The following is a 27,812-nucleotide window of genomic DNA, read 5'->3' on the forward strand; positions in this document are numbered from 1 at the left end:
GAAATCAGTAGGGAGCAGCCTGTGCAGGACTTCCAAGCTTGGGTAAAAAGTTTGTATTTTATTTTAAATGCAACAGGAAGCCACTAAAGACTTTTAAGCAGGGGTATGATGTGAACAATCTTACGTAGTAAGAACGTAACTTGTGTTGCCATGTGTGTACTAAAACGGACATAGGTTCGTTGGCTGTTGCAGCAGTTGAGGGTAGAGAAGGTACTAACCTGGTCCAAGGTGGTGACCAGACAGGGGATTCAAGCTACATCTTGGAGGAATCGAGAAAATGATCCAACAGACAGTGAAGGTCAGAGTCAGATGACTCCTCTGTTGTTTGGGCTCCAAGCGTCCTCCCCACCCCGGTGGGCAGTCACATTTCAGGGTTAAGCACTCAGCCTCTTGGCATTCGTTATCTTCTCAAGCCCTCTGGTTTTACTTGTCCTTCAGCTTCAGGCCTGCATTCCACAGATATTCCTGGGTGTCCTGTTGCTGCTTGCATTCTTAAATGGTGCTTGTGGAAAGTAGTAAATTGTTCCATCCAGGTCACAGAGGAAGCCAACAGATTTTCCACAGAATGGAAGGTGCACCTTTGCAAATCTCTGCTTTTGTGCCTTCCAAAGCACCCAGAAAGGCACAGCACCGATAGCTCTAAAATAACTTTGGTTCAATGTCTTCAAAGCTAAAAGAATGTGTTTTCTATCTGACCTCCACGGATGCCTAAAATGTTTAAGCCAAGGTGATTTCAAAACCTTCTAAGGCTTGGAGTTACCCCAAAGACTGTGTCTCCAAATGTGGCTTGAGAACCTTCTAGAAAGATCCCACTTCAGAGCTCCTGAATTTCTGCTGGTGGAGCCCAGCAATTTAACACACTCCCCAGTGACTGCTATATGCAGAAATGTTGAGAACCGAAGCCCTGGAAGCTGCAAATATCTTCTCCTAATAAAAACAATGTGATGTTCTACATTGATTAACTTAGAAAACTGGTAGAGTTTGGGGGAAAAAATGTTTCCTGGGACCTTCTTTTTCTGCTTGTTTGTTTTTTATTGTTCAAAGTGCTAGGTGATTTACATACGCTCACAGGTTGGTATTATTTTCATTTTTTCTATGAATACGCTTGGATAGGTTAAAAAATACCATCCCTTGAGGTCACAGTGTCAGGGTCAGGATTCAAACTCAGGACTGCCTGACTTCACGCATCTGTTCCTTGCCCCCCAGCCCTCTCCACCCTTGTGTGTCCTCAGTCTTCAGAATTCCTTTCCTCTTAAGCTAATCCAGAGCCCACGACTGCCTGGAAATTGATCACATTTGTTCACGTCTTTCAATGGTTGAGGGAATTATGTATCACATATGCATAGGTTTCCTGCCCAATGAAGGCAAGGAGAAGTCAGGCTGGGGGGGCATGTAAAATGCACAGAGTTCCAAATTACCGGGTATCTCCAATAATCATACTGCAACTCCCTCCACTACAATACACCTAGCTGCTCAATCTGTATATTCTTTCTGGGGCTGGCAGTTACAAGGGTCCCTTCCTTCTCACTGCCAGTTTCTCTAATGGTATTGCTAGAGGAAGGAAAGCGAGAAAGGAACTGAGAGCGGGGCCACAGGCTTCCCAGCCTTGGAAAGGCAGCCACCTCTGGGACAGGAAGCAGCTGCCTGCTCAGTGCTCGGCCAAGAAAAATCAGGGGCTTCCTAGCTCAGGTGCCCAAGACTGACGGAGTGAGAGAGAAACCCCTGAGCACAGGAGTCTTTCTTCTCCAGGTTTCTTTGCTGACAGATGACTTAATAGTAAAGTATATTCAACAGAAACAGCATCAGTAGGAAACCAGCAGGTGGATATTGAAAGCACTTTTACATTTCTAAATGGTAAGCTCCTGATGATAAATCAAAGGCTTTAACACAATTTATGAAGCCCAGATTCAGTTATTCTTCCCACCTAATACACACTAGCAGCAGCCATAGCTCTGGGAGTAAAGTTATGATACCTCTTATTGTCTTGGATGGTTTAGTTTGGGTTGAACTAGTGGGTCATTTCTGATAGCACCTTTGGTAATGAGTCTGTGAGCAGTACACAGATGCAGTCAGAAAGAAGAAAAGGCAGATAAAACAGTGATATCTATGTCCCAAATCTTATGATAAGGGCTTTCAGTCAACTCCAAGAAAGGTGCTATTGTTAGCACCATCTTACAGATGACAAAACTGAGACTCAGATGAGTCAAACAACACACCCAAGGTAACACAGTAAGAAAGCAGAAGAGTATGACTCAAATCTGGGAGGGTCTCCCAAACCTTAATTCTTAAGTAGTGTACTCTATTTCCCTTAATTCTTAAGTAATGTACTTTACTTCCTCGCTTAGCTATCAAAGACAGAGAAACCATCATTTAAGACAGTGAGTTAATAAAAGAATGTAATCACTAGAGAGATTATATTGTTACCGCATCTTTCAAAAAGTCTACCCTTATTCTGGCAGATAAAGAAAATAGAAAAGTGAAACCCTGTTTCAGTTGAAGCTGGTCAAATGCAAGTGAGCCTGCAACAATGGTTTGAGGTCCTGGTACTTACCGTAATCACCTGGGCCCTGATACATGGAATTTGCGACATGCAAAGCAGAATATAAAGCAGAACGTAAGACTCACGAGGGTGAGGATCTTTGTCTTATCCCCTGATGTATCCTAAGTGCCTAGAACAGTGCCTGGTATATAGCTGGTACTCAATAAACACAAGTGAAATGAATGAATGGTCTAATTTTAGAATAGTCAGTGGTATAACCTTCCTTAATATCATAGTAGAGGACATGGTAACCTGGGCTATGGGCTAATGTTAACTCATTAATATATTAAGTAGCCTCCAAGATGGCTCCCAACAATACACACTTCCTAGTATTCACATCCTGTGCAGTCCCCTCCCACACTGTATCAGGGTTGGCCTATGCTGCCAACAGAATATGGCGCAAGCAAAAGTGTGTCACTTCTGAGATTAGGTTGTAAAAGACTGTGGCTCCTGTGATGGTTTTCTCCCTCTTGGATCACTGTCTCTGGGGGAAGCCAGCTGCTGTGGCCTGAGAACACACAAGCAGCCTATGGAGAGGCCAAGGAGGCAAGGAACTAAGGCCTCTGGCCAACAACCAGCAAGGAATTGAGTCCTGCCAACAACCACGTGAGTGAACTTAGAAGCAGATCCTCCATCTTCAGTCAAGCCTTGAGGTGACCGTAACCTCACAAGAGACCCTGAGCTAGCACTCCCCAACTCCTTGAAACTGCATGAAATAGGATATGTTTACTGTTTTCAGCTGCTAAGTTTTGGGGTAATTTGTTATGCAGCAATAGATAACTGGTACAATTAATGAATCTTTTCATCTCATTAACATGAAATCTAACTTTTGAACAAAAATCCATGCTAAAAAATTCTTACAGAGAATTCTAAGAGTTCAATTCTGCAAATTCTTCTCCCTCCTGAAAGTTTTTAAAGCATAAGTATGTGTCCTTCTGATCCACGATGGCTTCTTTTTCTTTACTACTCACAGAACAGTTATGCACATATGTAGCTACAGGAGGGTACAGATACGGTATTATGGTTGTGTTTATTCTGAAGAAGGTCCAGGTCAGGGGGTAGTACATGCCTCCCTCAAGGGAGGGACAATATATTCTTACAAATATTAGGAAAAATCTTCCTGCTGATATTAAATTAATTTTGATTCTATTTTAATTTTTTAAGATCTTACATTCAATAGTGGAAGAAATACAGCCCATAAAACAAAACAATTTGATACTTTTCAGGTTGTAATAAGTACCACGAAGTCAATGAGCACATCACAGCTCATATACATAGAAGGTTGGCCCTGAGAGAACTGGTTGAGATTTTTCTGAATTCAGCAAAGTACCTAGAGCAGTACTTTGCTCAAATGGTTGTGGGAAAAAAAAAAAAAAAAATATCAATGAGAATCACCAGATCATCCTGCAGAAGCTACAGAGAGCTTTCCAGGATGGTTCAGGGAGATAAGAGACATGCAAACTAGGTAATATGCTTTTTCCACTAAAGGGGTGTTATAAATTAGGATATATCTATGAAGTACTTGCAGCTCAAGAAGGGGAAAATGGAATGAAGTGGAATTAACTCCTTGTTAAATTGATTGGCTTATGTCACCTGTCAATTAATGCCCCACTGCAAACCTAATAATAAAGTACAATCAAAGGTCTGGTGACACACTGGGAGGCTAGGAGAAGGGAGTCATTATGAAAGGTACCACTTAGAGCATCACCATAGCCCCAAAGCAGCTCTGGGCAGTTGACCGGAGTATAATTCTAAGCTAATTCCCTATATATACCCAAGGGTATACCCAAGCTCATGGCAACTCAACAAGGAAGCACATTTCATTGACTCTGGCGATGACCCTGGTGAACACCCTGTCCTATCCCTGAGCAGATCTAAATGACAGGAGCAGAGAGGACCATGCCCACTGTGAGGCTGGCTGTGCTTCTCTCCTCTTCACCTACTAACCTTCTTCTGGCATGGAGACATTCTCTTGTGAATTTCTGGATTTTATAAACGGTGAGTCTTCCATTCCTTATTACCTTAAAAAGATGGACACAGGAGGAGCTTGTGAGGTGTGTGTGTGTGTGTGTGTGTGTGTGTGTGTGTGTGTTATAGTGAATGAATGCCCATCAGGACAAGAAGGTTCTTGTCTTTGAAAGCACTGGAAAAGGAGAGTGATTTAAAAGTCAGAACAGGAAGCATGGTTGTAAGACGACATATTACATGACAAGGACCAAGGAAGCCAATGTCCTCGGACATTGTGGAATCCACGTGTTGTCAGTGTAGGTGTTCATCTGCCTGGTATGTGGGGAGGACAGAACGACTACAAGCAGCCTGAAGGGTAAGAACAACACTGAGGAAAGATGCCTTCCAACAGGATCTGCGCAGAAAAAATGCACTCATCAGCTAGCCAGTTTTCCAGGCCGAAGCGCTTCCACAGCTCATGGCTGCCTACTGGGCTCGTGACCCCTGAAACACACATGTTCCCGTATGTGTTTCTTCTCTCCCCCTCATAAATGCGGCCAATCTTGGAAGCACAGTTGCCCTCCCCTGTGGCAAAAAGGCTTGAAGAAAGGCTAACCCCTCATGGAAAGCTGGTATTTCTCTTGTGATGGAGCACAAGAATTTGCCTAACGTTACTTTTAGAATCTTCAATCACAAGAGGAAGATGTCAAAGTTTAACCCCCTCCTTTTGAACATTTAAATTCCCGAAGATCCTGCTTTACGGCTATAAGTCACAATCTCCTCGAAAGATTAATGTGTGTTTTGTTACACTTGCTGAAATTCCTTCCAGAGATAAAAAGAATAAACGTATTTGTGATACTCTTTCCTTCATCAAATTTCTAGATATGACTTTTTAAGGTCCCCAGACATCAATGGTCCTTGTATGTACGTGCACACCGACAAGAGTTTGGGATATTATTTATATTCTCCTAATGGGACCAGTGAAGTCCATTAGGAGAATTTAGAGTGTGCAGGAAATATGTGTATAGAAAGCTTTTATTCTAAATATAGAAAATTTTAAGGACATAAGCAATTTACTCAGTGTATTGGACTGCCTTTTTTTGAGCTGTTCTGGTCAATCATGTTAACATGTGTAGCAACCATTATTCCCTCTATGCAAGTCTGACAGGCATTTGTCAAAGTAAAATGACCTAGCAGTTTCATTTCTTCCTCCCCTCAAATTACCAATATGACTGGACCATCAAATTAGTGACTAAATGCCAAATTTTCTTTTTTTAGATAGCGCATAGTTTTGAGTTAGACGAGTGGAAAAACAGTCCCAAAGTCTGAGCTTTTTTTTTTTTTTTATAACAACTTTTCAACAGTTAAACCACTTTTGGTAAATATGAGTAAAGAAAGCAAGCTCCCAGTCACAGCACATGTTTACAACTAAGTTAAAGCCTCTTAAAAATAGGGTGTTTGATGGTCCACTGCCAAAATACGAACTCTAGCAGCCTGGAGTGCACAGCTAATAATAAAGAGTCAGTGTTACTATGAAAAATCCCCGAGATGAAGTGCCAATCCAGCTTTACCCTTTTCATCAAGAAGTTCCCCACAATGACACAGACACGTAAACTTGGAGTTAGAGGTCAAGGTGGGAGGGAAGGGAGGCTCCAAATGGTGAGAGGTCACTTAAAAACAAAGGAAAACATCGCTGGACCGGGGCTCAGAACGATACTGCAAAACAGAACAAAAAGTTCAGCTGCTACCTGAGGACTGCTGGCCTTTCAGAAAGAAGAAAATGTTTAGATAGATAACAAAAGTCCAAGCTGAAGGAACTATGTTAGGCATGAAGAAGGCTACATGTGCTTGCTGTTCAGGTTCCTGAAACTACAGCGAACAATACACAAACAAAAGGAAACATCAGATCTCCTAGAACTGGCTGCTCTGTGTAGGCTGAAGAATCACACTAGCCTAGTTTCACTGGATTCTTCTTCCCACCACCACAAGCCTCGGCTTCAGGTTCTTTGGCCCTTGGAATCCTTATAGAATCTAACAAAGCTATGGAACGGGTCCACATGGAAAATGCGTGTACGCCATCACCCAAAATTCTACATTAAATTCGGGGAGTTCACAAACTCAAGATGCTACATCCCTTATCTTCTAGGGTCAAAGGAAGCTATTGATAAAATGAAAATACTTTCCAAGAGACCACAGAACCACTCCATTCCTGAAGCCTACTGTGGGCTGAACATAATAGCTCAACACAAATTGGCTATTTAAAAGGTTTTAAAAGCAACTACAGCAGGATTTGATTCCCAAAAGAAAGTTTCAGTGATCTCAGTTATGTTTAGGGCATTATTTGCCCATTTCTACATTGTTTTTGTCTCCACTTCTACCAAAAATGGATTTCCGGGCTTCCCTGGTGGCGCAGTGGTTGAGAGTCCGCCTGCCGATGCAGGGGACACGGGTTCATGCCCCGGTCCGGGAAGATCCCACATGCCGCGGAGCGGCTAGGCCCGTGAGCCACGGCTGCTGAGCCTGCGCGTCCGGAGCCTGTGCGTCCGGAGCCTGTGCTCCTCAACGGGAGAGGCCACAACAGTGAGAGGCCTGCGTACCGGTTAAAAAAAAAAAAAAAAAAGGATTTCCTTCAGAGTACTGATCATGAGCAATGGTATATCCAGAATTTCCACATCAGAGGGGATTGGGGGTAATACAACTACAAGTCGAGGAGGAAGCGCAGCTGAGTTTGCACTGCACCTTACAAGATACTGAAAATGCCTCAGTCACTTTATCTGAGCTCTCAAGAGAGAGCAGAGCTTATAATGTCTTCAAGGAACTCACCTGTCTTTAAGACACAATGAACCTACATAAGCCTAAATTCATTCTGTAAAGGCCCCACTCACAGTGTAATCAGGTCTTGATACATACCTCCATGGGAAGAATTCATACTTCATCAGGAATCTACATTCAAGATCCTCCAGGTTTGGATTCCTGAATCCTGAAGATGTCAGTAATGAACCACCTTGGCCCTCTTTCCCACTGAGCTCGGATATCGCCTTAGAAACCTCTATGCAGCCCTCCAGGTGACTGCTACCAACCTCCCCAGCATGCAAATTGAAACATATTTGTCACTCACAGATCCTACATGTTCAAGCACTTTCTACTCTTAAAAAACAGGAGAATGGCAACTGAACTGTCTCAAAGAATAATCTGTGGCCTGTAGGCGTTCATTCAGAATTCTATCTGCATTTTACACAAGGAGTTAGTTCTAATTGTTATTCACATTCAAATGTCTTGCTGCACATGGCCTCCAAACTCAGGCCTGAATCATGTGTGAGCTAGAGTCTGACACTGCCAGTATAATTACCTTCTCCTGGATGCAGTTGGAAACCATGACATGGCAGTAGCATAATCCACTCCGTTCAAACCCCGACTCCACGTGCATGAATGAGTGTCCCGGCCTATCCCTTTATCTCATGCCTCAACCTCCTCATCTGCCTAATGGAAATAAGATCATACCTACCTATTTCATCATGCGATTATGAGGAAACATGGGTTAATACTCAAAAAAAACACTTAGAAGAGTGCCTGACATGTTAAACGCTTAATAAACGTGATTAAAAAATGTTGAACCAGGGCTTCCCTGGTGACGCAGTGGTTGAGAGTCCGCCTGCCACTGCAGGGGACACGGGTTCGTGTCCCGGTCCGGGAAGATCCCACGTGCCGCAGAGCGGCTGGGCCCGTGAGCCATGGCCGCTGAGCCTGCGCGTCCGGAGCCTGTGCTCCGCAACGGGAGAGGCCACAACAGTGAGAGGCCCGCATACCGCAAAAAAAAAAAAAAAAAAAAAAAAAAATGTTGAACAAAACGAATACCTTAAAGATCAATGTTTCACAGTTGGTGCATGGTACATTTAGTCACAGAAATATAAAAGGTTGGGTCCTTTAAAAAATGCATGCTCTCCACAGTTTAGTTTAACACACATTTACCAAATGCTTGCTTACAAGATATCTGACACTATTGTAATAGTGGAAATACAAAGATAAATAAGGCACTTCTCCACCTTGAAGCAAAAATCCTAACAATTATGAACTCCTATATTTTCTCCAGGTAGTGAGAAAACACCCACCAACATAAAATATACATTCAACCTGGATCTGAGTGTGTTCAAAATCACTGTTCAGCAAAGAGCTGCAGGTCTCTCCCTTAAGCTCCATCTAAGATCTGCGTCCAAAAGAAGCAACAGCAAGGAGAAAAACTTAGACCAATCTTGGTTTTAGAGATGAATCTGCTTCTTTGATTCAAGTTTCTCTCCATAACAACCTTGGAGCCCTCTCTCCCCAGACCTGCGGGTTGACTCACTAGACTCATAAGAAATAAAGGTAGCAAAGTGTAGGTTTTCATAAATTAAAAAAGTTTTCTCACCTAGACTTGTATTCTTACAAATTAATGAATTAAAAAAAGAAAAAAAAAAAAGACTAGTTTTCCAGCCTCCCTTATTCTAGATTTAATGTGCCTTGGGTATCTGACATCCTCATTCCATTCATGATTGCCATTCTTTCTAGGCGAGTCATTGCTTCAAAATATGTGTGGGTGGGTGTGCTTCTGGGAGCTCAAGACAGTCACTGTCCTCATCTTAGATGCAAATTCAGTGGTGCATTTGGGGCCCAGCTACTCCACTCTGCCAGCTGTGAGCCTTGCAGAGCCCAGGGGTCAGGACGGCTCTGCTCACTAGCAGGGTTAGTACAGGCCAGTTCGAGCCTCTTAGCAGTCTCTAAAATGGGTATAATAATACCCCAGAGAACAAACGGAGATAGCTTGTGTATACACATTCGATAAACTGCAAATTTGCTATTCAAAAGTAAGATATTATTAGCATTTCTCAGCTGCTCCGACTTTGTTTCTCCTAATTAGAATAAAAAAGCTACAGTCACCTTATTTACAGCACAGGGTTTCTGTGAGGACTACATGGGCTGTGTACATGTAGGATGACATTACGATGACTACTGCAAACGCCAGTTACCGCTTCTGCCTGCCTCCTGAGAGCCTGCTATGCCTCCACCCCCTTATGGTCCTGGTGCAAATTTCCTGACCATCTCTTTCCTGTTTCTACAGCTAAAGACAGGTGATAGTCTTTTTTTCCTCAAAAGGAGAGTTTCAGCCATTTCTCCCTAATTCTCAAACCTCAGTGACTTCTAACAAAATGATCACAGTAGCTCCAAGGAACAGAAGGTACTGACATGGTCACCCTCCTCTTTAGAAGCATCAGAACCAGCATCTTACACAGACTGGCCAAAGCATCACACGGCCTGGACCGGGACAACCACTATGCAGGCAGCTGTCCAGGCTCACAGCAGGCACTGGCAAAGGAGCCCATCTTCGAGCTCTGAGGGTAACTGTTTGTTTAGGGTTATCACTTTCCACTTCCCAGAGTGTTTGCCTCCTTTTAATCAACCCAAATCAATCAGCCACCTTAAGGAACAAAGAGCTATGCATTACTGTATCACTAGTTAAATTGATCTCATTCCTTTATTTGTTTGTTTACTCTCTGTCCCTACGCCCCTCCCCATTAAAATATAAACTCCATCCAACAGGAGCTCTGTCTCTCCTGTGTGGTCCAAGGGCCTGACACAGGACCCAGCATACAGTAGGCACTCGACATGTGTAACTTCTATCTTATCATCCTTTTCCTTACACAATATTTTCTACTTATGAGACACTGGGCTTTAGAATTTCAATCTGGGAACAATCTTAAGAGATTATCATGCCCCTGTATCTTTCAAATAATTGTAGCACTGGAACCATGTTTTCAATCACACTAAGGCATATATCTATATTCCATATGTATATCTATAGATATACCTTTATATATATTATATATAATATAGATATGCACATATGCCTTAGTGTAATTAAAAACTAGTGTTGGGGCTTCCCTGGTGGTGCAGTGGTTGGGAGTCTGCCTGCCAATGCAGGTGACGCGGGTTTGAGCCCTGGTCTGGGAAGATCCCACATGACGCGGACCACCTGAGCCCGTGTGCCACAACTGCTGAGCCTGCGCATCTGGAGCCTGTGCTCCACAACGGGAGGGGCTGGGGCAGTGAGAGGCCCGCGCACCGCGATGAAGAGTGGCCCCCGCTCGCTGCAACTGGAGAAAGCCCTCGCACAGAAACGAAAACCCAACACAGCCATAAATAAATTAATTAATTAATTTAAAAAAACCTACTGTTTATATATGCTTTATATATCTAAGTTTATAATTATATGTCTGTATTACAAATATATGTGCATATATTATATAATATACATAATTATGTATACATACATACATAATATACACGTTATATACATAATATATACACATATATACATAATATACCCATGATTAAACAGGAGGTGGAGACCTTGGAGGCCCATTACACGTTCCTCCACCTCTCTTTCCTACTTTCATCCCTGAAGGACTCATAAGATATCTCTAGCTTAAAAGCCATTGATCTAGTCATTCACTCAACAAATATTTACTGTGGATCCAAAATGTTCCAGGAACTTCTCGGGGCTGGGATACATGTGGTGCACAAGACTGACATGGTCTCTGGTCTCATGGAGCTTACATCCCAGTGGGGAAAGATAGGAAATGCATAAATAAATAAAGAATCAACATAAACTGAGAGAGTGATAAAACTTATGAAGACAACAAAACCTCCATAAAGGGGTAAAGTGATAGGGCAAGACGAGAGAGAAAAAGAGATCAATCATGCATGTCTACATTAGTTAGAGCAGCCAGGGAGGTCTCTCAAAGGAGGTGATATATGAGCCAAATCCTGTGTGTCAAGAATAATCCAGCCAAGCAAAGTGCTGAGGAATCCAAACATTTCGGGTTGCAGATGGAGACACTAAGAAACAAAGGAGGACTGACTGGTCCCAAGGTCACCCTGTTAGTTAGCAGTTAAGCTTGGACCAGAATGGAGGTCTCCTGTCACTCTACACTTAACCACTGGGATACAATGTTCTCTTTCCTACTTTCTGCAGTTTGGCATACTCTTGTCTTCTGGAGCAACTGCCTTTAAAACGGATCTTTCCCATACTCTTTAACACACTTCCTCCCTTCTATTTTCTCTGTAAAGTCACCCATATAATCAACTTGTGTCTCTATTTACTAATAATACTTTACTATATATACTAAAAATAACCATGGTAAACAAAGGGTGTGTGTACGTGCACGTGTGCATATGTAATGGGAATCTGGGGCACATTTTCTAAGCAAAAGTAAGACCCATTCTATTGGAAAAGAAAGGCAACACGACTTCCTTTATCTTAGTATTTTTAAAAAGAAAAGCCATGTTGCAAAACATAATATCAAGCATTTTCATCTAAAAATCAAAAAAATCTTAGAAGAAAAGCTAGAGTTTAGAAGTTACTAGGGAAAATGTCACCATCTCTCTGGCTCTAATCTAACAGTGGAACTGAGTGTGTCTACCCTTTGAAACAAAATAAATGACAACCAAAACCAAATGCCCCTTTTGGCTTCCTGCTAGTTATCTTGCTTTGTGAAAGAAAATGCACTGGGCTGGCCTGGAGCCTAAGATGTGATCCACAGACCCACAAGATTCTAGGAGTCGTAAAGATGCAATTTGAAGATCTGTGCTCTAACTCAATCAAGAGATAGGGAAGGAAGGGATTGTGCTATCAAAGAAATTCTCTAGATTGAATATTTGGTTGGGTAAATTTTCCTTTGTTGATTTGGAGCAGATCCTGTGCATTTCTTTTTTCCAGTTCTATTAAATCCTTAAACAGATCTGAGTTTTAAGGGCTTAGGGCTGCCCTTGGGAAATAGGTGATTACACTCTCTGTTTAGGGTTTCAGTGATAAGGGGGTGGGGGGGAAAGAGGTAGTGGATTGAATTCCCCTCCTCCAGGCCGATTCCTCAGTGACTCTCTTTTGTAGTTCCTGTTTAAAGCGGAAACACGTTTAAAAAATGAAGTGGTGGCACATATAAAACCCCATCCATTAATCTGCACTTTCCAATTGTTACATGTATATGAAAGAGAGACAAACAGATGGAGAGACCGATGTATACAGCTAAAAGACTAGTCAATTCCTGAGGAAGGAAGGCTCTACAAGAATATTTTTCTTTTTGGTTTCTATTTTATATTTCATGTAATTATTTCACTGGGGGACTGGACTGGAAAACTTCTTTACCCACAGAAATGTTGCAAGTGTAGTTGGGAGATCTGGGGAAAAAAAAATCAGTGCTTCCCCCCAAAGTCACTTTCATGAATCAAACTCTAGTCCTACCACTGTTTTTCTCATACTGGAACCCTAAACCCCATCAAATAGGGTCAGATATGGAGTGATTTGCTCATTACTTCTAGGAAGGGTGCTAAGCAATTAATATGGCTGTGCCCTTGCCCTCTGCCCCAGCTGGCTAGACCTTGTTTCCAAGATTACTTCAGACCCTCCTCACTAGCACTTCCTCTAAAAAACAAAATAAAACATTCCCACTCTTGTCACATCTCCTTTCCATTCTTCCTAGCAGATATATTTATGTCAAGATTGAAGGCTGAAAAACAGAAGCAAACTATCAGGGAACTTATTCAAAGTGTATCAACCCAAAAGGGGCCTCAGAGGTGGGCCAAACCACCACCAAGTGCCCCTCATTGTTTTTCCAAGAAGGAAAGTAAGCACCTGGGAGGTAAAAGAATTTGACTAAGTTGCTACTAGTTGGTATCAGTGGGAGCACTGGGACCTTCAACATCCAGTTCCCAGGCCAGTACTCTCTTATTATCACTAATAAGGACTAGACGTATAATATAGTATCACTATATCACTCCCTCTTTATTTGTTTATTCATTTATTGTGAAGTGTAAAATGCACTTAGAGTAATCTGTTACCAAAAAACCACAAAAACAATAATAGGGATAGATGTTAGAAAGTCTGCTCTTCAAGACAGAATATGCTTACTTTCCCCCAGATGCCATACTCGCTAGCAAAGTCTTCTGTGACCTAGAAGATCGAAGGCAATTACATTGCCCATATATATTTGCTATGCTGTTTGACTCTCCCAAGGGCAGCATAACAGTACAAGGGGAGTGACATCTTTATGAGGTTAACCCTTTTCTATTTTAAGGGTAGACTACCAAAGGCAGACGTGCTCCCTGAAGCATATCAAGAATGCTGGAAATTTGGTAGTTAGGAGGAATGACAGCACCAGGCCATCATGCAGGAGGGAAAAAATAAATTGTTCAGAGGAACAGTGAGCTGGGGAAGCCTATGAGAACACTGATGCCCATGAAGTGAAAGTGAGATGATAAAGGTGGTGGGGCGGGGGGGTGGGGGTGGGCGTTGAATTATAACACAGCGAGAAGAGACAAAGGACAAAGCAAGGAAACTAATGTTTGTTAAGCTCCACCATATGCCAGACAACACGCTAGGTTCTTTTATGTATTATCTCATACAATCCTCACAACATTTTAAGATAGTTTCTACCATCACGAAAAGCAGAAAATGAGTCTTCAAAGATGTTAGGTAACCAGTCCTGAGGTAACACACCTAAAGAGGCGGAACTGTCTTCTACGCTAAGGTTTTCTGGCTCTGATTCAGTCAACCTCTGCTAAGTTAAAACTATGCACTATTTCCCATGATCCTCTAGGTCGGCTCGGCAGTTCCTCTGCTGATTCCACCTGAACTCACTCACCTGTCTGGCTCCACTGAGTTGGAGGATTGGCTGGTCCAAGATGGCCTCGCTCTCGTGTTGGCAGTTGGTGCTGGTTAGAGGCAGGGGTACCTTGGTTCTCAGCATGTGGACATTCATCCTCCAGTTGGCTAGACCACCTTCATTATATTGTGGTCTCAGTGTCACAAGAGGGCTTTTTTATTTAACCATTTTACTGAGATATGATTGACATATAAAGAGCTGTACGTATTTAATGTATACAACTCAATGAGTTTGGAGATAAGTATACACCCAGAAAACCATCACCACCATCAAGGCCAAAAACATATCCATCATTTCCCAAGTTTTCTCCCGTCCTCTTTATTTTTATTTACTTACTTACTTGTTTGTTTGTTTATGGGAGAACACTTAAGATTTACCCTTAACAAATTTTATGTCTAAGAGAGCTTCTTTTTTTTCTTTTTTTTCATCTTTATTCTAAGAGAGCTTCTTAAAGCCCATTCTCAGAAGTAGCGCAATGCCATTTCTGTCATACACTTTTGATTAAAACAAGTCGCAAGGCTACTCAAGGTTCACTGGGGAGAAATAGCATCCACTTTTCAATGGGAGGAGTGGTAAAGTCACATTACAAAGGGGCATGTGGGATGGAAGGAATCATTGTGATCATTTAAAAAACAACTTACTCCAATAAAGATGTTTTAAAAAAAATAAAATTAAATTAAAAAAAAATAAAACAGCTTACCATAGGCTCTAAACTCCATGCTCCTTCTACTATCAAAATTAATATAAATCCTACATTGTCTTTAACTGTTCTTTTTATAGATTTATTAAAAAGGACTACTTTATAGAACCTGGAATAGATGTCAGAAAACTTGGGTTCTAGTTCTACCCGTACTGCTATGGGAACTTGGAGTGTTTGCTTTTAAATGGGGTTTAATCTTTTCACCTATGAGAAACAGGTTTGATCTGTTTTCTCTCTAAGGGCTCATGAGACTGTATAAATTGATAGAATAGTGCCTCTTTTGAGAACAATATGAACTAGCCTTCTTAGGGGATGGGCAGGATGGAGATGAGAAGGTTAGAAATGAGATGGCTTCTATTTTGCCACATACTCCCTCTTTCATTGCTGTGGGTTTGGAATTTGGGGGGCAGTGAGCAGAGGAAACTCCTTCCTACGGGTGGTTGAAATCTTCCATGATCTGGGTGTTGCTCTGATCTTTTCCATTTAATACATTCTAAGACAGCATGGGTCCTCCTGCATTACACCAAAAACAAGAGTACAAGTCCTTGCTCTAAGGGCTTCTAGACGCGGTTAGACAAAACATTCACATGCAACACACACTCACACCAGCGAAGCAGACAGTGGAGGTGAGAAAGCTCCTGAGCTAGCCTCTTCCTGAGGGAGCTGAGAGCTCTCATGGAAAGATACTGTTGCCTAGTCTTTGGAAGATCAGGTTCCCAAGGAGAAAACTAATGTTTAATTTAGCACAAAGACAGCTCAGAATCTCTCGCCAGGAGAATGAGCCTGCAAACAGATGCACATGCAAAGAATCTAAGCGAGAAAAGGAAGCTCTCGTTGGTGCAATGGCTACAGGACTTGGGTGCAAACTTTCCTGATCTATCGCCTCTGCCCCGTGTTTCTGTCAGAAGGACCACTGCTCTTTCCTGTTTACCCTTATGTCTGCACTTTGCTCTTTTTCAACACCTCTGTGAAACAACCAAATGGGATAATACCACCAGCTCATAGGTTTCGCTGTCTGAAATTACATGGTGTAGTGTGGCAATCAAATGGGCAAGCCTTTGCCGGTTTAGCAAGTATGGGCCTACTTACGTGAACAACAACGAAAACTTAGTTTCTCAGCTGCTCAGCCAGAGAATGTTTTTATTTTTACATAATTTAGACTCCAGAGACCTCCAGAAATGAGCAGTGTACACCAAAGTGTGGCAATTGTCATTCCAAAGACACAGTACAGTACACATTGTATTCAATTAAGCCACTTCTTTGCACCCTGGTTACCATGACTCTGAGAGATTATACTGTGTATCCAACAAACCCCTGGTAAGTTATTAGCAGTTGAAGGAAACTTTGGCCTTAAGTAAATTTTCTGGGGGAAAAAAAAAAAAAGAAAAAGACATGTAATTAACTTTCTGTTCAAATCCTTCAGAACTACCTGAAAAGAAGCCTGTTGTACAGTGAGGAATTCAAGGTGTTGGGCTTCATGTGGGTGAGAGTTATTAGTGTGCCGGAAAGCTGAACCACATTTCTGACAAAAGAGAACTTTTAAAACAACAATGTTAATGATTCTATATTAACATAGGAACCAGCCGTGACTCCAGAAGCAAGAACACTGTTAAAAACAATATAAAACAAAACAAACCCAACACGAGTTTGATTCTACATTTCCTCAGAATATTATCCTTCAAGAGAAGGAGGGGAATGTAAGTTTAAATGATGGGGAATAAAGAAACTACCAAAAACGTTTTGACTACATTCTTTGCTCTGAGTTAGAACCAAGAAATCCGTCCTTATCCAAATATCACCCACCAAGAACAAGATTATGCTCATTCTAATCCTGTCACTTTTTCATAGAAACACTGTGCTTTTGATTAAGAATTTTCCTCACAGAAACTTGCTTTGAAGCCTTGGCAGCATTTTCCTCGTGTTTCTTATGGAAAGTCACACTTGAGGAGGTACTGAGCAAAGAAGAGATTCCCAGCTAAGACCCACATCAAGGCTTGAAATTTTCAACATGCTCCAGGTCGGGGTTGGGAAGAGGGCAAATTCGTGCCGCCTGTTTGTGTGCGGTTGCAGTGAGAGAACTGATTCCCTGGCAACTTGAGCAAGGGACCTGGCTTTCAAAAGCATACATTTGAATCTCCACAGCAGGGAACTGCTAACTCTTTGCGACTCTGTGACCAGATTCACTTAAGAATTACTCGTCAGTATGAATTAATAATTTAGTTCAATTGGTAAATTTGGACTATTCCATTCTAATCATTCCAAATTCTCAATAGACAGTCTAAATTTCTCATTTACCCACACAGTCCACACTACACACTCCCCGGGCAACTAAATGGAAACCCAGCCTTTATTCAAGAAGAAGTAAGGAGTCAAATAAACACTCACTCTAGTCAAGTTCTAAATTAGGAGTCCTAGAATCCCAGGAATGGAAGAGATACTAATTGATCCTGTTCTGAAGAAGGATACTATTCAACCCATTTCATAGAAATGTAAACCCCTCCCAGACAGCATCTCCATAGTAAACTATTTAGGGATAGTATAGATATACTGGGTAATATGGTATACTTCACTAACCATTTTAAATAAATATAAAGAGAAAAAACATCCCTTGCATAAAATATCCCTGACATCCTTTTGGGGAGAGAATCCTGAGCTGGGAAAACCACGAATCTGACTTGACTATGTCACTTCTCACATTAACAATAACAACATCTAAAATGTATTGAGCCTATTCTAGGTGCCAGAAAGTAGTTAGTTATATCACTATCATTCCATTTTACAGGTGAGAAAACTGAGGCTGGAGAGTTTAATTAAATGAACCAAGAAGACACAGCTAGTAAGTTGTAGAGCTGTGATTTGAAACCAGGTAGTCTCACCCTAACCCCAGGTTCTTAAGTGCTACGATGTCTTGCCACCTCAAGCTGACTTTAGCACTTCTGTTTCCAACCACACCGCCACCCCTTTCAGACTGTAAATTCCAAGAAGACAGAGGCTATATCAAATCGCTCATCATGGATACATTCATTCTCTTGGCATAGAATAGCTGCGCAATGATTCTTTATTGACTTCATGGATAATTTCCCCAAACTCGAAAAAGCACCCATGTCCACAGTCTTGATATGAAATTTTAGAACACTTGCTAAAACTATTAAGACCCACAGAGACCACAGTGCCTGTCAAATACTATTTGCCCATTTCTTGGCCATTCCTTTGGCAATTTGCTTGTGGTAGGGCCCGACTCTCTAGTCGTCTTCAAGCCTTGTGGAGAATATATAAACCTCTCTCTTCATCCCCTCTCCAAGGAAAAAGAACAGCTTTCATTCTTTCACACCTGCCCCTTAGATATGTATAGGAAAGGGTCAGAGCTAGGATCCAAAGATGGAGAGCCGCTCCAGCTATGGTCAGTATCCCAGCATCCTGCCTCGAATCAGGGAGGGAAGGAGTTGTTGACTTTTTCCCTCAGCCATCTACTCCATAGGAGCCTTCCCTGTGCCCTGTGAACATGGACCAAACAAGGGAAACCAGTATCGGACTCCTTCGGGCTAGTAAAAGATCTGTAACCCACCTGTAATTAAAAAGCAAGGAAGAAAGCAAGTAAATCTCAAAGACTATCTGGGCTCACAGCTTCTCATAAATTTCTGCTTATGATTTTTTTTTGTTTTGTTTTAATGAAAAGACCTTTTCCAAGTTAATAAACTCATTTGTTGGGAAGATCAGTTTAACATCAACAGAACCCACTTTTACCCACGGGGGAAATTCTTATTTGCACTGGAAGGCCTAGCCAGCCCAAGAAGAGAGGTGTAGTTGGTTCTGCTTCTTTTAGTTTCTCTTCTGCGTCTAGCGACTGTGCTTTTAAAACCATCTCCTTTCAATGCCAAAGGCCATGTCACGCTGTATATAACTCACAGTGAATGGGAGAAGTGTGTAAATAGCAAGGCATTAAGCAGCTCAAGGGACTTGAAGATAGGTAATACAGAACACTTAGGCAGTGAGCAATGAGAAGAGGCTGCTGGAGGGGAAATGTAATACTTGTCTTCAAGTATATGAAGGATTATTATTGCTTCACAGACGCTGACTCCTCTGAGCCTTCCTTGCTCGACCATTTCCCAGGGCTTCTGATACACTCTTGCCAGAGCTCCGGACCCTCCAGGAGGTGGATCGGCCTCACGTGTTCCCCTCTGTTCACACGCAACCACAGTGTCAGCCAGGCTCCACTCTCTGTTCCCAAACACCCAAGGTTCACACACATTGGCACCCAGCAGCCTCACTCCTCATTCCACCTTCTCTCTTGCTCCTCCCAGGCCTGCTGGGAACCCACATTGTCCATAAAGTGCTGCCTGGCCTGGGTTTGACTTTCTCTCCTACCAACTACTAACAGCACTCATGTTTTGAGTACCCGCTATGTGTCAGGCCCTATAATGACTGTTACGCTAAAGAATATTAGCTTTACTTTACAGATGAAGATACTGATGCCCAAAAAGAAAATTATCTCCCCAAGCTCATACAGCTGTAGGTGTGAGGGAGGGATCAAACACGGGTCAAACTCGAAAATCTATGCATAAAATTCTTCCATTTACTAAATCTCTAAGCCTCAGTTTCCTTATCTGTAAAATAGCCAAATATTGCTTACTCATCTCTCTCTCTCTCTCTCTCTCTTTTTTTTTTTTTAAGCATCACATAAAATATACAATAAAAGTGCCTTGACATTCTAGGGCTCAAGAAATATTTATTCCTCTCTCCCTCTGATTTTCTATATCAGTTTTGGTCCATTCTACCTAGTTAAGTACTTTTACTGTGTCCATGTGGTCTTGATTGACGACTAGCCTGTAAGTAAGAAGGGACTAGGTCTTTAGCTGTATTTCTCTATTCTCACACAGAACCTGTTAAAGTATAAAGGAAATTATCATGAAAATGCAGAAGAAAGAATTTAGAATTGTTTTCATTAAACATGATTCTGCCTATGATCATATAAAAGGGACTGGATTAAAGTACAAGGAAGTAGTAGAAGCCATTCGGAATGGTTTCGCTGCCATGCATAGCAGAACTGGATGATTTTTTTTTCAAATTTCCTTCTAAGCTTTCTGAGATTAAATAGCAGTGCTAAAAACAAATGCACACAACAACAATAAAAACAAAAACAGCTAATCAAGGCCACTCTTTCAGTCATATTTGTTATGCCTAAGAACATTTGGACACCCATGTTTGTCTTGGTACTTAACAAAAGGTTTACTGGCAGAGGGGAGCCATACCGCACTAAACTTTAAGGTTGAGGAAAATTTGATAAGCATCACCTAGCAAAGACATTATTTCAAAGAAAGCAGATGCCTTCTATAAATAAACATTGACCTACACAAGCAAGACATCTTGGGTGACATACTAACATTACTTGGCTGTCAAAACAAGCTTTCTACCCATTTTTTGGTAAAGGAGTGTACCAACTTCTCTCTCCACTTGAACTCTTTTGCCTTTGTGAGATCTTACAATTATATTTACTGGAAAGAAGTAGTAGGAAGGTTCTGGATAGATAAGAACTCCCCCTTTATTACTCTGTTCTGGAAAACAGAACAAAAATAGGTCCGTTTTTAAGGAAATGATGGCTGCACATATAAACAATGTAAACACTCCTATCACTGTCCCACGGAGGATATTTACCACATGGACAGCTGCAGACACCCAGCTCTGGCCAATGAATTGTTTCTGTTTTCAGCCCCACGCCCACCCTACAGCCCTCAAATTTTGAACTGTCAATTGGAAACTTGATTATTATCAGTTAAAAATAACCAGGGGACTCTGGCAATGATTTAACTTGTTTGAATTTCTTAAGCTAACAATTAACATTTTAGACTATTGCTGACAAAATAGTTAACTTTCCCATGTCATTTGTGCAAACTACTTTTCTAATATTCCTGACACAAGCGGGGGGACACACCTTTCCAAAGCTGCTCAGGTCTGTGCAGGGGCCTGTAAAAGACCCTAAACACTTTCACACCGTTGCACATTTTCACTAGGATTTCCAGGGACCTTCGGGAACACTTAAGTACTCTGATAGCTCAGTCTTATCTTGACAGCACTGAATTTGAAATACCAACCCCTCTATTTACAATAAAAGCTATTTCACCATTTAAAACAGACAACTGAAAGCTTAAGTACACTTTTAATCCCTGGAAAAACTGGTATTATGATTTGTTGTCTAGTAGTTTATTATTAGTAATACTAGTAATGCCTTGCATTTCTGCAGTGCTTATTTTTTTTCCAGAGTCTATTCAAAAACACACATTCATTGGCTTTCTCAACAAGCTAGGGCAGCATTATTGTTCTGTTTTACACATGACTGCTAAGTAACTTGTCCTAGGTCACCCAGCTTGTTAGTGATCACGCAGGCACAGACCCCGAGGATGCAGTCTCCTTGTCTGATCTGTTTTCTTTCCTCCACACTATATTAGAGAAAAGATAATCTCTGAAGCCAAAGATGACTTAGAACAACTTATCTATCCAGCCTAGCAACAGAGTCTAAAGCAACAGAAAAAGAGCTTGTCTCAGGCAAAAGGGAAAGATTAATAATGCACCACGGAAGCTCTAAACCTTTCTGTTCCATGGACCAGCAATTATTCAGTTTCACAGTTCATTCAAAGATTCAAACATACTTCACCAGAAAATGATTTAGTGCCTAAAGCCTGCTCCAAGTGGTCAGAAATGCAGATCTGCATAAACCCTTACAATCCAGGCCCTCTTTAAAGGCCCTGTTCCTGCAATCTCTGCAGTAATGGGGCTTCCCCTGAACTTGCACTTGAGTTAAATGAAGAAACTGGCTGAGTAAGGGCTGCAGAATTAGGCTCTCAATGTGGACAGAATTAGAACCAGCTTGGAGGTTTATTTCTTGCATTGTTCTTGAAACTCAGGCTATTGAAAATCTCAGACATTATATATTTCTTGTAGTATCACACCCCTCAAAGACAACACTATCCCACAGAACAGAAGTTCCCTTTCCACCCTCATTCAGATATTACTGACTATATACAAGGCATTGTACTAGCAGGTATGCAGGACACAGGGCTTTCATCTGAGGACACCGTGCATATTCGGTTTTAGATGATCAATATTCTCTCCTTTTCTCCAAAGGACATGTATGGTCACTTAGGGCATAAGAATTAACTATTAAAGGGATACCTTCAACACACCCAGACAGAAATAAATCTAGTTATGGACACAGTATTAAGAAAGAATTCTGACACCCATTCTGCGCAAAGTCCCCTTTAAATGGATGGTGTTTCTGAAAATAAGAGGATCCTGAGCAAAGTGAGACCTGCAGATTTAACAGGCTTAGTGAATCACTCCCAAATGCCCAGGCCTCCCTTCAGACACAATGTTATCAGGTTAATACAGTACTTGCATCACCATCTCTGAGTACCATGCTGAGTAACAAAGCGCCAAATTTAGAAGCTAAAATGGAGAAGGGAATTTCCAATAACCAAAAGGGGGGTGGTGGATCAACCCTTGCAATGGCACAGGTTTGCAGTGAAAAGCCACCATCAGAAATAAACTGGACTTTTTACTCCTAACTCACACTGCACCTCTCATCAATCTTCTCGGCACTCGGGGAGGGAGCTCCTCTAAGGGGATGTTTTAGGAGATGGCTGGTAGTTAGGGGAGAGAAAGCAGATTCCCTTTCAGAACAGGAGTGAAGGAGCAGCCACCTTTCGCAGCAGTTAAGCCTCCAGTCGGGAAAGGCCAGACATGGTGCTCTCACTTCCTCCCAGCATGGATATTGCTATCGTCGTAAAGTTACAATAACCACTGAAGTTGGTTTCAATTCGCATACCCAAGCCCCCAAGAAAAAGAGGCAGCCTCATCTTCCTTCCAAGTGGGAGAAAAGCAAAAACCAAAAGAACGAGGCCATAAGCAGACACCTTCCTTGCAGCGGCTGGGATGTGAAGGCCACATCCCATCTTGGCACCCAGGACAGAGATCTGTCTTCTCCACTGAGAAGGGCTGGGCGCCTGGTTCCCTGTATCACCCCCCGAAACACTTACCAGGAGACTGTGAAGCACACAAGGCGGTATTATTGGGAGACTTGCAGACAGATTATAAATTTACTGGGGACAATCAGGGCATTTAGATGCTTTTGGCTGCAGATGCCAGTGACACACACACTCACATACAAACCTCATTCTTCTCTCCATTTGAGTGATTCTTTACCCGCCCCACCCCCCTTTACCTCAACATGTCTCTTTCACGAAACAAACTCTCATTGCTGTCCTAGGGAATTCCAGGGAGAGGTGGGGATAGAGCAGGTGGAAGGGAGAGGAAATTAGGCCTTGAAGCACTAATATAACCCCACAGGCTAATTGTATCCAAGGATAAAACAACAAACATTGGGCAGTTTAACTGTTAGCAGTTATCTTTCGTCTGGAGTTGGCGCCAGGAAGTTGCAGTTCTAGGCATCTCAAGCAAAACGTGTGGTGGAATAGAACAGCACCAATACAGTCCCCAGACTTTCTGGAAACTTCAACCATCACAGACCCAGGCCAGGGATAAGGAGGACCCACAGAGAAGCATCCTAGGGGCCTGGCTGGAGGATGTCCTCTCCCTAGAGCTCCTTCTCAAGTTCCCTCGGAGAAGGAGTTCAACGCAGTGCCTTCCTCTCCTTTGGGCTTTTTGAGGACATTTCAGCTTGCATGGCCATTTCCTGTTGCTCACTTTCATTAGGGCTGGCTTGGGCAAACTGGAGCTGTGCTGTTAGCGGACACAGGACTTCCGAATCCCCACAGAACTCAGAAATGGAGGAAGCTTGCAGGGCTGCAGGGCTGCAGGGCTGCAGGGCTGCAGGGCAGGGCTCCACCTTCTACCCTGAGGCTATGGGCCCAGCAGCTTTGGGGGGAAAGCCAGCACACGACTGGCAGTCACCTGACCTGGACTAGCACCAAGAACTAATGAGTCAAGGGCTACCCGCTCTGGGATGAGGTGTGTCTATACCTCTAAGGAGGAACTTCCAGCCAGAAACCTAATCACAACTTTCAGGTTGGATGTCCTGTCACCAGGAATGGCTGAAGACAAGGCACTTTCTAGGATGACAGCATGGTAACAGCCCCTTTGCGCCTGCCCATTTTAGTGAAGGCTGTAAGTGGGCAGTATCTGACTGAAGTGTCTGTGGCAAGAAGCTAGATGGGGACAGTGGGGGAATCTGTAAGAAATCAGGGAGCAGGCCTTGTAAAAACACTCCCTCACCAGTCTCTGGGCTATTTCCCCAAGTTTTTGTTTTTGAGTGAGGGAACGCTCAGGGAACTTGCTCTGCTAGAGATTACCACTTATGTTCTCCTGACCCAGGGAGAAAGGGCCACTTCAAAGAGGGAAGGGGAAATAGGACAAGAAGGAAAAGGCTTGGCTAAAGGTCATCTGGACTGCTAAACAAATGCTTTCAGGCTAAGCATGGCTTGCTGGGCCTAATCAGTGCTGGCTCGCCAAAGCAGGAGGCTTCCTGAGACAAGACCTTCCTCAATGGCTCAGATCTTGCCGCTCGTAGCCAATTCTTCTGCAAGCTATGGACCCCAGAGCAAACTCTGGAAAACTCAAGTTGCTTACCACTTAAGGAATACTCTACAGGTGGAGGAGAACCCATGAATGAACACCAGCAGAACTTGACGAGTAAGGGTTTAGTAACACCTCACAAACAAGACACCCAATAGCCTTTGAGGTAGTCAGGTGGCATCTTGGCCCTTTGCACTGCCGTCCACTCTACATCAGGCCGAGGCCAGCTCTACCCTCGCCAAAGTCCACACGACCACAGCCAGAATCGGGAGAAAACCAGGTGCCTTACCGCAATCAGGGCCGAGTTCCTCTGGTCCGCCGGGGTTGAAGCCGGTGGCTGCTGCTCCCCGTCGATCCCACCACTGCCACCATTATTGCTACTGCTCAGCAGGTGCTGCTGGTGGTGATGGTGATAGTCTGGTGGGGGCGGTGGGGCCGCTGTCGCTGCCGCTTGGGAGGCTGTAGGAGGGGCAGCAGGTGGCGGGGGAGGGGCTGTAGTGGTGGCAGCAGTGGCAGTGGCCTTGGTGTGTTTGCCAGCCTTCCTCGCCCCCTGGCCGTGCTGTACGAGGCTCAGGAGCTGCAAGGTGCTCTCTCTTTCCCGGTCTGAGCTCTCGGCCCTACCCCGTTCGTAGCGTCCTTCACAGCTCAGGTGGTGCTGGCGGCAGACGGCGATCCGTGCCCGAAGGCGCTCCACGATGGCACTGTGCACTCTCGGGGTGACCGAGCCCCCTCCAAGGAGCCCCGCCCCAGGGGCCCCCCCTAACCCTCCTGTGGGGGCCTGCGGGGGCGCTGTGTCCCCCATCTTACTGGACACAATGATTGCTGCCTCTGGGATGGTGAGGTGGAAGGAGGCTATGGCTGGTTAGTGCAGGCAAATCTGCTGTTGACAATGTGCGCTCAGTGTTCAGGGCCACATGAATAGAGGTCTTCAGAGGTTGGGGGGAGTAGTGGAGAAGGTATGGGGGAGGGGAGGGAGTAAAAGAGGGTGAGGAGAAAGAATAGAAGCCAATCGCAGAGCGTAAGTTGGAAACAAACCCTGATCAACTTAACTCTAATTGCATTTGACAGCTCTGGAGAAGTTGGACAGTTAGTGGGGTTTTTCTCCCCCCACCAAGCTGACAAGAGCCACTAGGTACTTTGTAAACACACGATCGATCTGGGGGTAAGAGCAAGAATTCAGGGATTGTCAAGTGAGAGACAGGAACAGACAGCCAAGGGAATTGTGAGAGGTATTAATACAGAGCTGGACTCCCCCTCACCTAGTTGTTTTGGAAGATTCTTTATGGGGATGTTTCTGCAGAGAAACCCATTTCTACCATGGTCTCTGTAACCCACGGCCTTTACTTTTCCTCAGGTTAAAAATAAAAAAAAAAAAGTGCTGTTTCAGAAGCTTTTTGAAGTCAATGTTCAAAACGTACAAAAATCAAGAGATACTGTCCTTTGGCTTTTAATTTTTTCCTCCCTTTCCCTTTGCTCCGGTGTTTTCTCCCCTTTGGGGGACTGCAGGATGTGATCCTCTCCCCAAAGAACGGGAGGCAGCTTTTCAATTGTTAATACCAGTAACTGGACTTTTGGACCATGCTTTTTTCTTCGGCTAATCCAATCACCAGTAAAATCCTCATTCCCTCTAAGGTTTCCCAGCCTTAAATGAAAGCAGTCTGAAGTCACTAGCCACTGAGAGAGATCCTTCAACACATTTTTTTCTTTCCCGCTTACGTTCCTAGTCTTCACCCCCGGCTCGATCCTAATACAGTTATCAAGAGAGACAAACTCCTCCGAGAGTAATTTACAAACGATGGTCAAACTTACAAACTTCCAGCAAATTGCACCGAGTCATGTCCAGCCACTTTTCTGTCCACTTTTGTACATTCCATCCCCGGCCAGTGGATCTGAGGGTCTGGACTCGCAATAAGCAATGTGGTTCTATCTCTTGGATTGTTCCGCTTTAGAGATGGAAAAGAAAGTAGCTGGTCTTTTCCTTTCTCTTTCCCGTCTGTTGTTCGCCGCTGGGCTGACACTGGCTCCGCAGCCCGGAGTCACGGCGATACACAGGCTTTCATTGTGCTCCGATAGGAGAGGGAGAGAAAGAGAGAGAGTGAGACAGAGGGAGAAAGAGAGAGCCAGCGAGCTGCGGGGTGGGGGGGGGGGGGGGGGGGGGGGGGGGGGGGAGCGCTCGCCCGAGGCTCCCTGGTGGAAGGCGGGTGCCACTGCACAGGCGAGCAAGGCGGCCGGCGCCGGGGAAAGGGGAACACAGAGGGCCTCCCAGCGGCTGAAGAGGTGAATCCCAAAGCCTGCGCATCTCGGCGGCGGCGCGCGCAGCTCGGCCTCCGCCTCGGCTCCGGGGCGGGGGAGAAGGCTGGGGAAATTCCCCAACCTCTAGTCGACTACTTCACCAGCTCGAAATGTTGAAGAAATTCCCGGCCAGGGGATGTATTTTCCCTTCCAGACCTCCGTTACGCCCCCCTGAGGATGTCATTTTCATTTTTCAGTATGTTGTCCATGACACCCCAGGGCACCCTAGCGAGAGCTGGGTGAGCACGGAGGAGATGTTCAAGAGTGTCACAGGGAGACGTAGGGTGTGTGCGCGTTGCGGGAGGGGGGAGGAGGGAGAGGAGAAGAAATCACATCATTAGCTCCTAAAGGACAGGCCGGTGTCTATCTACCTGGCCCGCCTGCTTTGTACGTCTCTGGATAAGTCAATCTGGGTGATCATAAGCATATCAGTAAGAATAACTAAAATAGTTTACCATGATGAAATTACCAATACCAGTTCCAGAAAGGAAAAAAAAAAAAAAGATTTCTTTGAAAATACAAGATTGCCTATGACAGACCTAATGCAAGATCTGGGGTCTCCATAGCTGTCTGATTTACATATACAATGAGGAAAATCATTATGTAGCAGTCGAGTTTCAAAAAGTTTACTAACACAAACCAAATAGATCTCTGACACAGACTGTTGTCCCCTCATCTTCAGATAATCCTACCTTTAAGACCTCAAAATGTATATTGGATTCTGCTTATTATTATCAATTATGGAGAATAAATTAAGGTGAGTGCAAGATTGGTATAGTCAGGTCCATAAATATTCTGTGTATCCTAACTTGGAAGTCGTTTGGATTTGAGGTCTCAAGCAATGGGGCTTTGTTAATCTAAACCAACTCTGGCATCTCAGTAACATGGTGCTGCTTCAAACTGAGCTGTGGATAGAAGTGAATGGGTAGGATCAATGCAAACATTTTAAGGCTGGATTTATCTACAATTTAGTTCTCGATAGGCTGGCCTACATTAGTTCATTTTATTTTCACAAATCCTGGAATGCTACTTTGGAATTTGGGACAAGTGCATTCTGATGGAATATAACTTTACTTCTCGTTGGAACATACTTCTTTCTGTCCCTTCCAAGGCT

The 27,812-nt window shown here is 43.4% G+C and overlaps 1 protein-coding gene across 1 annotated transcript in view; it reads right to left on the bottom strand.

Moving 5' to 3' along the window:
- MAML2 (mastermind like transcriptional coactivator 2) overlaps positions 1 to 26,525 on the bottom strand; it is a 361,367-nt gene extending 334,842 nt beyond the window's left edge. Inside the window, exon 1 of the mRNA XM_027087789.1 lies at positions 24,696 to 26,525. Within this exon, the coding sequence (XP_026943590.1) occupies positions 24,696 to 25,208 (513 nt within the window). The 5' untranslated portion in view covers positions 25,209 to 26,525. The remainder of the gene's footprint in view (positions 1 to 24,695) is intronic.
- Positions 26,526 to 27,812: the final 1,287 nt, after the last annotated feature.

The sequence above is a fragment of the Aethalodelphis obliquidens genome, unplaced genomic scaffold (assembly GCF_003676395.1).
Source record: "Aethalodelphis obliquidens isolate GAN/ISIS:26980383/991018 unplaced genomic scaffold, ASM367639v1 scaffold60, whole genome shotgun sequence".
Taxonomy (NCBI): Eukaryota; Metazoa; Chordata; class Mammalia; order Artiodactyla; family Delphinidae; genus Aethalodelphis; species Aethalodelphis obliquidens.